Source organism: Capsaspora owczarzaki (assembly GCF_000151315.2).
Source record: "Capsaspora owczarzaki ATCC 30864 unplaced genomic scaffold supercont2.2, whole genome shotgun sequence".
Lineage (NCBI taxonomy): Eukaryota > Filasterea > Ministeriida > Capsasporidae > Capsaspora > Capsaspora owczarzaki.
In genome coordinates this window covers 421,695-436,315 of record NW_011887293.1, presented here as the reverse complement: position 1 = coordinate 436,315, position 14,621 = coordinate 421,695, and the positions used below count along the sequence as shown (strand labels likewise).

The window sequence follows — 14,621 nt, the reverse complement described above, 5'->3', positions numbered from 1 at the left end:
ATGAGCTGGAATGAAATTGGAAAGTTTGATCGCTTTTCTTGCTTTGCATTTGTGTTCGTGAATGACAGACGCGAAAGGAGGTTCGAGCCATAGACACAGCGACAGACATCACACGCAGATAAAGAAGGCAAAAAACAAACACAGCAACAAGAAACACGCAAACATCAATACAAGTAGTGGTTTTTGGGGGGGAAAAAAATGATACATCAACAGTGGATTGCGAGAGCACTTGCTGCCAAAGCTCTGCAACCTCAAAACATCATCCGTGGACATGGACGGCTTTACTTGAGCTTGGCGAAAAGCTGGTTAGCAGCCTGTGAGGAGGGGACGATCAAAAACCCAAAGTGGTTGGTGAGAATCTGCTGGAATCATCCCTCATCCCTCGCTCTGCTGCCTGGCATCACTGCATCATTTGTGTCGCTTGCTAGCGACTGCTTCTCGGCATCGATGCTTGCGTGTGTGTGTCTCTCTCTCTCTCTCTTCCATGAACAACAACAACAGCAGCTGCGACTCACGCAATGATCGACGCAGTGCCAAAAGTCAAAGAGCTCCTGGGCGCAGGTCTCCTTAGTGTCTGGGTTGCCCTCCACTCGCTGGGTGCACTCCTCGAGCTCCTTGCGGGCGTGTGCGCAGTGAGCAGTCTCGGCGCACTTCTCGTCAATGGCCGTCTTGGGGTCCTTGAACTCCTCCTGCTCCTCTTGTGCCTCTTCCTCCTCCTTGGGCTGTGGATCGCAGATCAAGCACACAAACGCAAAACACACATTGGAAAATCACAGGCGTCAGTCATCCATGCCAGAACTCTCATCATAGACGGGGACGCGGGGGGGACGAAGTGAGGGGTGAAGTGCGATCTCTCGTTTTTGCCTTCATCGTCGTTCCCCAACCAATCGTCCTCCAGCCAAACGAGCCTCGTCCGTCCGTGTCGCTGGAACGCGCTGTTGATTCGAGTCCTCGTTGCTGCCAGTGGCTCGTTTGCTTTCCCACCGGACAGCCCCGCGTCGCAGCTTGGATCCTCATCCCAATCCCGCATGGACGGTGTTCCGCTTGTCTCTCGCTCTATCACTCTTCTCGCGGTCTGTCTGGCAGCCACCCACTCGGTCGAGCGCCGCTGGAACACTAGCGATGCATGATGGCGCGTGCCCAAAGTGCAGTGTCCGTGGCAAAGAAATCCGCGCCCAGCCAAAAGCCGAGCTTTGGGATTGATTTTTTTTTTTTCATGGTTTGTTCAACAACCAGGCTGCTGGGAGTAGAAAATGGTACCTCTGAGGCGTAAACGACAGTAGCAATCCGGTCAAGCAACCAAGACATTGTTTTTTTCTATGGGATTAGTTGATTTTTGAGCAAAAAAAAACGAATGAACTCTTTCTGGTTGCTGCAAAATCTAGTCTTGGTGCTCAGGTTGATCAACGGGAATGGCTCAACTGGCTATCCGCGAAACAAAACCCTACACCCTCCCCGTGATGAAAGTAGAAATTTGTTTATCATAACTGGAGCACGTGGATGGAACTGGGGTGGTGGTACGAGTTGAAAGGAGCGCGGGGGAGGGAGTGAAAACAAGGTGCTGCGTTTGGATGCGAAAAGAGCAAGTGAAGCCCTCAACAGCCCGACATGCCGGATGACGGCCTAAAGAGCAGTGTGCTTTGAAGCATGTGTGCATGTACGCATCGAGTACGAGATGAACCGGTCTTAAAACTATGAACAAGACCAAATAAAACAAAAAGTGAGAACGAAAGAATTGAACGTTCTTGTGCATTTCGCGAATGTGTTGAGCTCGATTGGACAAGTAGCAACTTGATTGGACAAGCAACACTTTGTTTGTGTGACCTAAAATCGCCAAACAGTTTTTGTCAAATGAAAAATCCCTTAAGTAGAACAATGCTTGCGAAATGCCGAATTGGGTTGCTCAGCAACCAACTGTGAAAGCGCCGCTCCCTGCTCCCAGCACAGCGAACTCCGCCCCACCCCCTTTCCGCCGCCAAGACCAACATCCGAGTCACGTTGCTCGTCTGGGAGGGTCCGCCAGACAAGCGCACCCAAGCGTTAGCTGCGTGACGTGTTTGTAGTAAACAGAAACCCATTTATGGTTCTCACCAAAATTGGTTCTTCTCTGCGTCACGCGTAAACGACAAAGCGCGCCTCCTCGCGCTGCGCCGCGATGTAGAGAGGCCATCTCTTGCTAAAGCATAGCATTGTTCGCGGGAGTGATCGGCTACTTTGTGCCGAGAGGGCGATGAATCGCCGTTTTGCTCCAAAAGCAGGCGCTCAGTTTTCTTTTTCTTTGTTTTTTTCTTTCCTTTTTTTTTTTTTCGGTTCGAGCTGAGCAGTTTCACTGGTGAGACTCCCACTCTGATGATGATTTAATCCCCCGCGCCCATCCCCACTCATTCCGACACAATAATCTCCATCTTCCTCCGGCGTACACACACATACACACACATACACACACACGCACATACACACACTTGCACACACACACCTCAGGGAGGAGCGTGAATGAAAGTCTACAAAAATGCACCAACAAAAAATAAAAAAATCCCGACCAGCTAAACGCTTGCATGCGTTAAACGGCACTGCGACGGGGCGCCTTGGTCTGGCTGTCCAGCGGCAGCTGGGATTGTGAGATCGGCCCCGTTGCTCGCTGTAGCTGCATGTGGCGAACCCCATCTGATGCTCTGCGCATGGGCAATCCGACGCCGTTTTCGAAATTTCATTGTGGCTCTCAGTTTCACGCTTTGGTTGGTTGGCTGCACAGCTTGAAACCTTGTGGCTGAAAGTTTGGGCTGCTCCTCGCTCCATCCATCCCTTCACTTGATCACTTGTGATTTAAACGCTCTCTTTCTCTTTTTCTGATACAATCTTGAGCTCGATGTGCGATGGGGGCGTCGTGATGACGCGCTCCTTTTGTTGTTCCTGAAGTTTTTTTTTTTTTTTTTTTTTTTACTTTTCTCCCTCACTCTCTCGGAGCTCCCAGCGCTTTAGACCAAATCTGGTTGCTCGCCTCCCTCCATTTCCTTTGTTCAAAGCTGCTGTGTCAGCATCTCCGACTTTGCATCATGTGAATTAGCGGGTCATCGGGTCGGTGACACACATGCGCTTGCTGCTTCAGTTCTTGTTTTGTTTTTTCTTGCTGGCGGTTCTTGCTGCGTGAGTAAACGATACACCACTTCTTCGCTCGTCATGCCGTAGCCCTTTGCGAGAGACAAAGAGTCACAAAGACCGCACACATGCAGCATCGCTCCAATTTCCCCGCTTCCCACCGATCCCCCATTCGCGGTGCGCTCGATTTTAGCTCGCGCGAGATGCCAAAAACCGCGGACGGAGACGCGTGTCTCCACCCTTGCCACCGCGACGTGCCGCCTTGCCAGACATGCTGAAGCGGGAATACAGGTGTACATCAATTCCTGCTGTGGCTGGCTTGGGAGGAGGAGGGTCAGGCCCCGGCGGAACGAAGCGTCGTGCTGCCACATCGAAAAGCGGCATCGCATTGGTTACGAGCGCGGAGAGAAACGGACCAAAAACAAGTCGGCCTCAGCACACGCCAGCCTCGCGCTTCCACGAGGATGAGAGTACGAGCTAGGTGAAAGCCATATGCAGAGAGCCAAAGCTCGAAGGAGACGAGGCGCTGGTCGGTTTGGGCGCAATCGGGAGAAGGCGGGGCTTGGTAAAGGTGTTGGGAATTTACTAAGAATAGGCGTGTCACATGTGTCTGGCTCGGCCGTACTGTTGTCTCTTGTTGTCTCTGCTTTGCTGTATGTGTCTCTTCCTTCACGCATGGTGCCCCTCTGTGCGTCGCTTCGGTATCGCGCAAGTTGACCATCTGTGGTTGTTTTGTTTTTTGTCGTTTTTTTCTTTTCTATTTTTGAAATTTTGGGAGTGTCGGCCGACACGCGCCCGTCTGCTTTCTCACGCTCTCCCACTCGCTTGTGGTCTCACTGCCTCTGTGCGAGCAGCTTAATGCCTTCTTTGGTGATTGTCGTCGCTTCTCCCGGAACTGGGTGGATGGGTGGCGCTCGACAACAGACCTGAGGCCGCTGCCCAATCCCATGACAGCCAACATGACAACCCTCCCCAAAAACCAAAAATGCACCGTCTCAACCCCATCCTCCTTCACTCCCTCCCTCCCCCTTTTCATTCTACTGGCTAGTAGTCTCATGTATCACTAGATTGCAGCACCGAAGAGTTGGGGTGGAGGTGGTGGCCGTGCACCCGGTCACAGAACGCAAATCGGGAAAGCGAACGAACAACAACACTCGCGGCTTTTTTGCGGTCTCCCTAAAGCAAGTTCAGCAAACACCCCCCCCCCATCGCCACCTCAACCATGTCGATGACACCAATACGCTGCCCCGTGCATTGCATCGCATGGGAGCGGCCAGTCTTGATGCTGGCGACTGCAACTTGTCACTCGGTGAAACGGTTCACACCTCTATTCTGTTTTTCTCATAGCTCGTGCGCAAAAGGTTGATCATTTCGTTGCGCTCTCCTCCTCTTCCTCCTCCTTCTCCTCCTTCTCCTCTTCTTTTCCCTCCTTCCTACCTTGGGTCCATCGTGTCGTTTTGTTGTGCTGGTGTGTCACTGACCTTGCTTTTTTTTTTTTTCTTTTTTTTTTCCTTGCTTTTTTTTTCTTGCTTTATTTTTCTTGCTTTATTTTCTTTGGTTGTTGTTGTTGTTCATTGTTTTTCGTTGTTTTTATTTTGTATTTTATTTTCTCGTTTGGGGTGTGGTTTTTCTGCCCATTTTTTTGCCATTCTTCCCTGTGTTTAATCCTTCCAATTTGGGTTGAATCATCAGTCAGATCAACAACACACAATCGACAGACCGAGCGAGGGACGACGGAAAGGCAGCAACGTCGGCAAACAAGGCGGCCCACTCAGAAATCGAGAAGAGTCGCTCTCTTCTTCTTGCTCCCTCCCCCTTTTCTCAAATCTCGCTCGCCTCTCGCCTTTTGCGCCCAAAAACACCACAGTTGGCAGCATCAGACGGCGTGGTGTTCATTGTTGTGTGGATGCTCATTCGACCAGCATCAAACACGCATTGACGGCGATCCTTGCAGTAATTATTCTGAAGATTCTGAAAAAAAAAAAAAAAAAAGCACGGCTCAGGCTGAGGATCATGACCATCCGCGACCCGCCAGTCCCATCAGCAGCATCAGCGTCGTCCTTGGCATCATCGTCAACATCGTCAACATCGTCAACATCGTCGTCGGACTTGGCGTCAGCGTCCTCGTCGTCGTCGTCGCTGCCCAGCTCGACCTCATCATCAGCGTCTGGAATGACAAGCAGCCCCTCGCAGCCGCAGCCCACTTCCGCTTCCACTGCTCCAGCAACAAAGCCGCCATCGATGACGGACAGCCGTGACAGTGGCAGTGGCAGTGGCAGTGGCAGTGGAGACGGCGCTCAGCAGCAGCAGCAGCAGCAGCAAAGTTCAGCAATGCGGCATCATTCTCAGTCTGCTGCGCTAAGCCGTCATCCGCAGCTTCATCCAACCCAGCCACCGCCGCCGCAGCCGCCGCAGCAGCAACAACAGCAACAACCACCACTCCAGCAGCAGCAGCAGCAGCAGCGACAACACAAGCTGACCGCGCCGTTACCAGGGTCGCCATCGCCGCAGCAGCCGTCAGCCGCAGCATGGCCGCCCACCACTTCATTCTCAGTCACTGGGCCTGTGTCTGCGCCTGCGCCTGCGCCTGGCTCGTGGCCCGCTGCTGCCGTTGCTCCTCCTGCCACAACCAACACACTTGCCGCGTTGGGATCAGGACCAGCGGCTTCTGGGGCTGCGGTGGCCGACGCCGCCTTCATTCCGCCATCCGCCGATCTGGAGCAGCAGCCTGTCACGAGCAGCAATGGATTGCAAGGTTCAGCGGCCCCTCACACTTCTACCGCTTACCCGCAACAAATGTACCATCGTCTCGCAGATCAAGGCGCGGCAGATAGTCCAATGGCTGGCGGTGGTACTGCTCCAATTCCAATGCCAGTTGAGCCGTCATCACAACCGTTCGAAGCAGTTTCAGCAGACTACCGAGTACTCCCACCTTTGATGGGATCGTTCTCAAACCCGCCTCCTCCGGCTTTGTATCTCTACCCACATCCTCCTCCTCCTCCTCCTCCTCAAGGCGATGGGTATGGAGCTCTGGGGGCGAATCCCGCTCTTGCGCAGCCTCAGCCTCTGCCTCAGCCTCAGCAGCTCCAGCCTCAGACCCAAGCTCAGTACCAAGTTCAGACCCAGGGCTATGCTCAGTACCCAGGGCTCAAACCCTCAGTGCCTCAATTTCCTCACCCTGCTCAGTTTCGCGCGCTGCCATACGAATTGCAGCAACAGCCGCCACCACCACCGCCGCCGCTCCAGCATCAACTGCAGCAACCACAACCTTACCCAGTGTTTCCTCCGATGCCATACCCGCCACAAGAGTCCGCTCATGTGCCCCAGATGCAGCCTCATCTGCACCAATTTCCGGGCATGCAGTATGCGTCGGCAAACAATGCAGCCCCTTTTAATTACCCGCCGCCCAGCATGCCGCTCCCGCCTCAGCCGCCACAGCTGCCACCCATGATGCTCCCACCAATGCCACAAGGCTTGGCAGCGCAGCGTGTGCCGCCTCCGCCACAGCATGCTGCGATGGGAAATGCGCAACACTTACAATCCGCGCACCGCGATTTCAACAGCTCTCTCTCGCCGATGCCTGCCAGCGATCCGAGTCCAGCTATCACAGCACCCGCACTTGCGCCTGCTTTGAAGGCTGAGGCAGGAGTTTCCTATGATGGCGCGAAACGCAGGCCGTCGCGCTCGATCAGCATGGACGAAGTCTCCGACTCGGAATTCCGCCAGCACAACAAACGCCGAGGCTCGCTTGAGCACGTGACAAGATCCAAGCGGATGAAGGAAGAGGCAAACCTGGAAGAGGCTGGCAGTCGGGACGCGGTCCAGAACGGCACCCACAGGCCACTGACACACCTACCTCCGCTCCTAGAGCAGCAGGCTCATCGCGGACCGTCGCCAGTGTTCAAGGGCAACGACCCAGCCCGCCACCGAGCTCTGCGCGCCAAACGCAAGGCCCAGCAAAAGGAGCAGAGCGACTTTGTGCAGAGCATGCTGGTCACCGTGCCAAACATCATGGCCATGTTGCAGCACATCACAACCGAGCTCCAACGCCTGAGCCAAATGGTGCGACCGATCAACAACCTGCTGCTTCACGTGGCTCCATTGGCTGCACTGCGCGGAGATGTCCCAGAGGCAGTGCAGCACGCGTTCGCAGCTTACCGAAGCGCAGTTGCCCAGCAGGAGATGTCGTCTTTTTCGGCGTCGTCGGCGCCGCCGTCCGCAGAAGCACCGCCAATGCGCACACATACATACAACCACAACCACCACGACACGGAAGATGATGGCGTCGACGAGCCTCCATCGTCCGATTTCGAGTCCTAGTCCAAGATTGAAAATCTCGTCTATTTTCTTGGCACCTCTTTTTTTTTTTTTTTTCTCGCTCTCTTCTTCTTCTTTTTCTTCTTTTTTCGTTTCGTTCGTGATCGTTTCATATCTCGACCGTCGACGGTCTCTCTCATGTTAGCTTCCTTTGATGTTTTTTGTTGCTTGTTTCATCTTTTTTCGAAAAACCCCCCTTCCTTCGAACCCGCTCCTCATCAACCAAAAAAAAAAAAAAAAAGAATTACTTTGCATCTCATGCTTGCCTTTCCGCAACCTTCGCATTGGTCGCGTTGGATGGATATCTGAATTTGCAGATCTCGGCGAAAAAATCGCAGTGCGCAAGTGCGCGCGAATTCTTCTGCCTCGTCTTCCCCGCCACAGACCGACAAGTCTCTACAGCTCTGGGCGCGTGTGTTCGCTTGCTCCGTGCTCTTCCTTGATTCGCGTGGGGGCGCATCTCACCTGGACGTCCAAGCGGCTCGCTTCCCTTGCGTGGAGGGCGAACAACTGGCTTTTGTGGTTTTGATGGTGTTTTTGCTCAACACAAACAGACAGATGTTGCGGTTGGCCCGTCGCAATCCCCTTCGTCCACCTTCTCATGCATCTCGTGCTTCACAGAGTGATTGCTCCATCCACAGTCAACTCCCCACAAGCAAAAACCGGGGACGACCGAATCCGCTGAAGCACCGTGCGCCCGAGTGAGTCGGTCACGCCGCAAAAAACCAGAAAGCTAGAAAGCTGATTGGCAACATTACAAAAAAAGGAGTGAGAATCGATGCGTCAGCGTCAAATTAGGGTGTTCATCAAGTTGAGCATTCGCTCTCAAAAGAAGAAGAAAGAAAACGAGGACGGGAGATGAACACGGAGAAGTCGCTGTTTGCTCGCGTGAGTGGGCGCGAGAGGGAAGCAGCCGACCTCAACAAACCCCCAAACCATTGAATGTGCACAAAAACCGACTCTCATCATCCAACAGTTAGTGGGATTGGTTTTAAAAAAAAAAAGAAATCGTATTCGTAAGCACATACAAAACAAAAAGGAACACCTCAGATTCAAAAGAAACGCGAGCAACTCCAACAACACGCAGCAGCCAAAATTCGCATCGACAACAAAACAAAAGAGCAGCTCTTCAACGACGCTGTTGCTGATTGCCTCCACGCTGATTGGCGGGAGGCTGGGGTTGGTTGGGAGAATAGCTCGGGCTCGTTGGCGAGTAGGACGGCGATGTGGGCGAGTAACTGGGGCTTGTGGGCGAATAACTTGGGCTGGTCGGCGAGTAGCTGGGGCTTGTGGGCGAGTAGCTGGGACTGGTGGGAGAGTAGCTCGGGCTTGTGGGAGAGTAGCTTGGGCTCGTCGGCGAGTACGACGGGGATGTCGGTGAATAGCTTGGACTGGTCGGCGAATAGCTGGGGCTAGTGGGCGAGTAGCTGGGGCTAGTGGGCGAGTAGCTGGGGCTTGTGGGCGAATAGCTCGGGCTTGTCGGAGAGTAGCTTGGGCTGGTCGGCGAATAGCTTGGGCTCGTCGGCGAGTAGCTCGGGCTCGTCGGCGAGTAGCTCGGACTGGTGGGCGAGTAACTTGGGCTGGTGGGAGAGTAGCTCGGACTGGTCGGCGAGTACCGGGGTGAGGTTGGAGAATAGCCCTTGCCGCTGGACGGAGAATAGTCAGTGTCGCCGGGCGAGTAGCTTGGGCTCGCAGCATGGTACGGGCTCGCGGGGCCGCGGCGCGGACTGGACGCAGCGTACGGGTCGGGGGAGCGCCCGCTCTGATTGAACGGCGACAGCGCGCCGTACGCGGGACTGAAAGAGGCGTTGCCAGCGGGCGAGAAGGCAGCGTTGCTGGGCGAATTGGGCGAGTAGACGCTGTAGCCTTCGTTCGTGTGGTACTGCGTGACCGCCATGGGCGACAAGCCGGCAGACGGCGAGCTAATGCCGAGCGGATCAAACATGCCATCCATAAAGGCGTTGACGCCAAAGGTTTGGGGCATTTCGACGGCGTGCTCGAGCATCTTCTCGTTCAGCAAAAGATCAAAGTAGCCAGTGCCGACAGGAGCCAGCTGGCCCAAAATAATGTTCTCCGATGGGCCACGCAGCCAGTCCGTCTCAGAGTGCTGCGCGGCGGTGACGAGAATTTCGACAGTCTCTTCGAACGAGCAGCGCATGAGCGGGCCAGTGTCCAAACCGTTGATACCGTGACGCGTAACAGCCATGATGTGGCCACGAGCAGTCATGACATCGCACAAGAGGGCCAAGTGGCGGTAGTTGATGTAAATACCGTACAGCGAGTACACGGCATGCATCTCCTTGAAGAGCGACTGGCGCACAGCCTCGACGCCGAGAACGCGCATAATCTCGACAATGTCGTTGGAAACGGTGCGCGTCACATCAACGTTCGGCTGCGAAAGGGCGAGGAGCAGCGACGACCCGTCTGTCTCGAGCACCCACTCCTTGACGTTCTTGTCGTTGACGAGCGCGCCAGTGACGGGGTGGAAGTGCTTGCGGTTCTTTTGCGTCATGTAGACTTTGGCAATGTCTTCCAGCCCCTGGAGCGTCAGTGGCCACAGGTAGTTGGGAATGAGCTTGCGCAAGAACGTGTCGTCGGCAGCGCCAGACCGGAGCTCGTCTTCGGGGTTCTTGTCGCCGCTCTCGCCGTCGCCTTCGCTCGTCTTCTTGAGCATGCGGATTTGCAGAATGAGCTTGTCGGCGTTGTCGTCGGAGAAGATGACGTGCAGATCGTTGCCGAAATCAGCGGTAATCTTTTCAGCCACGCGCTCCATGGTCAACCGACGGTACTCCATTTGCTTGCGGTCGAGCTCCATGCGCAACAACCACGGCGAGATGTGCTTGAGGATTTCGGGGTCGTCGGGCATCTCGTAGTAATCGTTGACGAACGACTGGTCCTCCTCCACGACGGACGCGAGAGGGTTGGGGTCGTAGTAAATTTCCGTGTGTGTGGTGATTTTGAGCAGCGTGGTGTGTTCAAGACGGCAGGCCACATCTTTGGCGCGCTCCTGATCCATGCCGCTCTGCAGATAAACGGTGAGCGACGGCGTCTTGGGGCTCTTGGACACGTTGATGAGCTCGCGCAAACGCGGGACACCAAGCGTGACGTTTTTGGCAGACACACCAGCAAAGTGGAACGTGTTGAGCGTCATTTGGGTGGCGGGTTCACCAAGCGACTGCGCGGCAAGAGCGCCAACCATTTCGCCGGGCTCGACCTTGGCTTGCTGGAAGCGGGACTCGATCTCGCCGAGGAGCCACTCGAATGCCTGGCTGTGGAGACGGTGCTCCAAAAGGACACGCTTGGAGTTGAGCACAGAGCGCAAGTGAATGCCAAAGAGACAAATGGCATTGTTCTGCGCTTCAACGCTGATCGGGTCGGAGCCCTTGACGATAACCAGGTTTTCCGTCAAGCGACGCACGCCCTCAATGACGGCCACCGGGTGCAAGTCGGATTGGTGTCGCTTGTCAATGTTGAACGTCTTCTGAGCGTTCCAGATCAGACGAGGCACGTTGACTGGGACGGCAGCGTCAAGCATGCCAGAGCCGGTCGGGAAGAGGGCGCGAAGCAGGGTGCGATCGGTGGCAAGCTGGTTAAACTCGCGCTCGAGGGCGTCTTGCATTTCGACCGTCATGACATTTTCGTAAATTTCGGGCGTCAGCCGGACAGACAGCTCGTTCAACGTCTTGTCGTCGTACTTGTAGAGCGAGTTGAAGCGGTCGTTGTTGGGAGCGAGAATTGGCTGGTTGCCAAACTCGAGATGCGCGCCATCCAGACCGTCTTCACCATACACAAACTGAATCACATCGCCGAGCGAGTTGCGAACGGTGCCGTCGTACTTGACCATGACGTCCTCCATGCACTTGACCAAGCGACGCTGAATGTAACCCGTTTCGGAGGTCTTGACGGCGGTATCAATGACACCCTCGCGACCACCCATGGCGTGGAAGAAGAACTCGCTGGGAGTGAGACCCTTGAGGTACGAGTTTTCCACAAATCCACGAGACTCTGGGCCATAGTCGTCCTTGACGAAATGCGGGAGGGTGCGGAAGCGGAAGCCGAATGGAATGCGCTTACCCTCGACGTTCTGCTGGCCGACGCAAGCAATGACTTGCGAAATATTCAAAACGGAACCCTTGGAACCCGCGACAGCCATGAGGCGGAAGTTGTTAAAGTCACCCAGCGAATCCTGCACCTTTTTACCGGCATCCTCGCGGGCATTGTTGAGGTATTTGTTGACTTCGTTCTCGAACGTTTCGCGCAGCGTGTTGCCGGGCGTGGACTCGAGGCGACCGTGCTGGGCAGACTCGACAACCTTCTTGACGTCTTCCTTGGCGCGACGGATGGCGTCCTCGACCTGCATCATGGTCGCGTCGTCGGCAACAGCATCGCCGATACCAATGCTGTGGCCTTCCCACATGAGCCAGTAGTTGACCACTCGCTGGCATGCATTGAAAAAGTTGCGCGCCACCTCGTGGCCCCACTCCTTGAAGAGAATGTGGATCAAACCGCCCGCCGAAGGACCGAGCGTCTTTTTGCAGATGATACCAGACAGAAGGCGACCCTTCTCGATGAGCACCTTGGTGTCGGAAGGGGACATGTGCACATAGTTGCCCTTGTCCTCTTCGTCGTCGTGCGTCGAGTGCGTGCGCGTCAGGTTGACTTCGGCGGGAATGATCATTGAGAAGATTTGCTTGCCCGTCCACATTGGACGCGGCTTGAGGATGGCCGGCTGGGGAACATGGCCCGTCCAGCCAGGCAGCCACATGAGCAGCTGCATCATGAGGTCCATCTCAATGAACGTGTCACGCTTGGTCAGTTTGCGACTGCCAGTCAGCGTGTCCTGCACGATACCCATGACGGGACGGTTGCCCGCAGGTGTGAGAATTTGGCGCGAGACGCTCATAATTTCAGTCACCTCGGCACGCGTCTCGAGGTTTTGCGGCACGTGAAGGTTCATCTCATCACCGTCGAAATCGGCATTGTAGGGCGTGGTGACGGACAAGTTGAGACGGAAGGTCGACCAGGGCAGGACACGAATGCGGTGACCCATCATGGACATTTTGTGCAGGGACGGCTGTCGATTGAAAATGACAGGGTCGCCGTCGACAATGTGACGCTCGACTCGATACCCGGGCTCGAGGTGAATCTCCTGGCCCTGCGTTCGGCTGAAACGCAGATCAATGCGCGTGCCGTCGTCCCGAATGACGTACTTGGCGCCGGGGTGCTCGAGCGCGCCTCGTCGGACCAGCTCGTACATGCGGTCAATGTTGTACGGCGTGACCATTTCGGGGAAGGTCAGGTTGAGTGCAATGGAGCGCGGCACACCAACCTCGTCCAGCGAAAGGTTGGGGTCGGCTGTGATGACGGTACGTGCCGAGAAATCGACACGCTTGCCCATCAAGTTGCCACGGATGCGACCCTCCTTGCCCTTCATGCGCTGCCGAATGGACTTGAGCGGACGGCCGCTCTTCTGTTGCGCGGTGGCGACGCCGGGGATTTCATTGTCTGCGTAGGTTGCGACGTGGTACTGCAGCAGCTTGGTGTACTCTTCCATAATGTGCGCGGGGGATCCACGAAGCTCCTGCTGCCGTAGGTTGTGGTTGGCCTTGATAATGTCGGCCAGCTTGTGCGTCAGATCGTCAATACCGCGAGCGACAGAGTCCATCACAACGGATGGGCGCACCGTCATTGGCGGCACGGGCAGCACGGTGATGATCATCCAGTCGGGACGGCCTTGCTCGGGATTGAAGCCGAGCGCGCGGCAATCCTCGTCCGAGATGCGCTTGAGAATCTCGTGGGCCTTCTCGGGCGAGAGCGTTTGCGTGCCGGTCGGCAACGCGCCGCCGCCACTGCCACCGCCCGCCGTGCTCTCGCTGTCCTTCTTTGCGCCCGTCAAGCGGAACTCGTAGGTCAGCGACAGGCCATCACGCTTGTACTTGGGCTGCACATTGCCGCAGCCGGTGCGCGCCTTGGCCGTCAGATCGATGGAGGGCTTCATGTCGGCGTCGACATCCGTGCCACCGCCGCACCGCGTCTTGCCAAAGCAAGCAGTCGACAAGCGGCGGAACCGCTCGCTCATGTTGTTTGTTCGCTGCGCGTGCTTGTACGCCATGTCCTCGGGGGAGACGAGCAGCCGCGAGCAGTGGTAGCAGACCGACTTGAGCGTCTTTTGGATTTTCGTCATCATGGTCACGTTGAACACGGGCTTGACCAGCTCAATGTGGCCAAAGTGGCCTGGACAGTCTCCCATCGAGCCCGTGCAGGTCTGGCACTTGAACTGGCGCTCCACCGTGCCCATCCGCGGATCCGACAGGCCACCGCGTTTCTGCATGCCGTTCTCCATGGCGTCCGGAAACTCAATCTTGGCCACAGACATGGCTTTCTGTTTGTTTTGTACAATCGTGCTCGGAAGCATCAGAAAACCCAGCTCCAAAAGCCAAACAATAAACAACAAGGCATCGCAGGACGGATGATCCAATCCGGCGATCTTGCATTTTTCAATCGTTGTTGAAGGGCGAAAAGGCAGACTTTTTTTTTTTTTTTTTTTTTTTTTTTTTTTTTGGCTGACTTTGGCACTGAGGATGAATTTGCCGCCGTTGGTGAGACCGCTGCCGCTGCGCCACAAGGGCCGTGGCGACCAACGCACCTTGCACTTTGGTGCTGTGCCATGATCCGATCGCGCCAAACAACAACGTCGACTCAAGCCAGCACAAGGCAGCAAAAGCAAAAGCAAAACGAAGTCGCAACCGAGCTTCTTTGGCTGTCCAGATCCCACGGCGGTCGAGTCCACGCAATGTACCAGTTACCGACAAAGCCGATCTCCTCCTCACAAAAGAGACGGAGATCTCTCCCCGCCGGGTGTGATCGTTGCTGGGGACAAAAACGATTGAAAAACGCGAAAAACGCGCGATCGACGATTTTTTTTTTTTTTTTTTTTTTGCTTCCTTCTCCTGTCCTTCTCCACACACGCTTCTCTGGCTGCTGTGCTACTGGTGACCAATGAAACGGCCAACTCACGATCTCGTCCGGGCTGAGAATGCCAAACTGAACACGCTCAATGTCGCGCACAGGCGCCACAGAGTGCGCGAGGGCAGTCATTGATGATTGTTCGGTTTTTTTGCTGGAGAAGAGCAGTGAGCTAGCCTTGTTTAAGCGCGCTATTTGAAGTAGCGGCCCAAACCAAAAACCAATTGTAAATAATAATAAAA

At 55.2% G+C, this 14,621-nt stretch overlaps 3 protein-coding genes across 3 annotated transcripts; 1 reads left to right on the top strand and 2 right to left on the bottom strand.

Moving 5' to 3' along the window:
- Positions 1-24: 24 nt before the first annotated feature.
- On the bottom strand, positions 25-1,341 carry CAOG_01311 (hypothetical protein). Its single transcript, XM_004349781.2, has 3 exons — positions 1,261-1,341; positions 516-722; positions 25-314 (listed from the first exon to the last, which is right to left on the bottom strand). Exons 1-3 carry the CDS (start codon positions 1,306-1,308, stop codon positions 282-284), a joined length of 288 nt encoding a protein of 95 aa, XP_004349831.1. The 5' UTR covers positions 1,309-1,341; the 3' UTR covers positions 25-281.
- A 3,018-nt stretch (positions 1,342-4,359) lies between these two features.
- Positions 4,360-5,354, top strand: CAOG_01310 (hypothetical protein; the record flags this gene model as incomplete). The annotated part of the gene is made up of 2 exons (XM_004349780.1): positions 4,360-4,397; positions 5,144-5,354. The coding sequence occupies 2 exons, from the start codon at positions 4,360-4,362 to the stop codon at positions 5,352-5,354; spliced, it is 249 nt and encodes an 82-aa protein (XP_004349830.1).
- Positions 5,355-8,542: 3,188 nt separating this feature from the next.
- CAOG_01309 (polymerase II polypeptide A) lies at positions 8,543-14,536 on the bottom strand (the record flags this gene model as incomplete). The annotated part of the gene is made up of 2 exons (XM_004349779.2): positions 14,431-14,536; positions 8,543-13,795 (listed from the first exon to the last, which is right to left on the bottom strand). Exons 1-2 carry the CDS (start codon positions 14,509-14,511, stop codon positions 8,543-8,545), a joined length of 5,334 nt encoding a protein of 1,777 aa, XP_004349829.2. The 5' UTR covers positions 14,512-14,536.
- Positions 14,537-14,621: the final 85 nt, after the last annotated feature.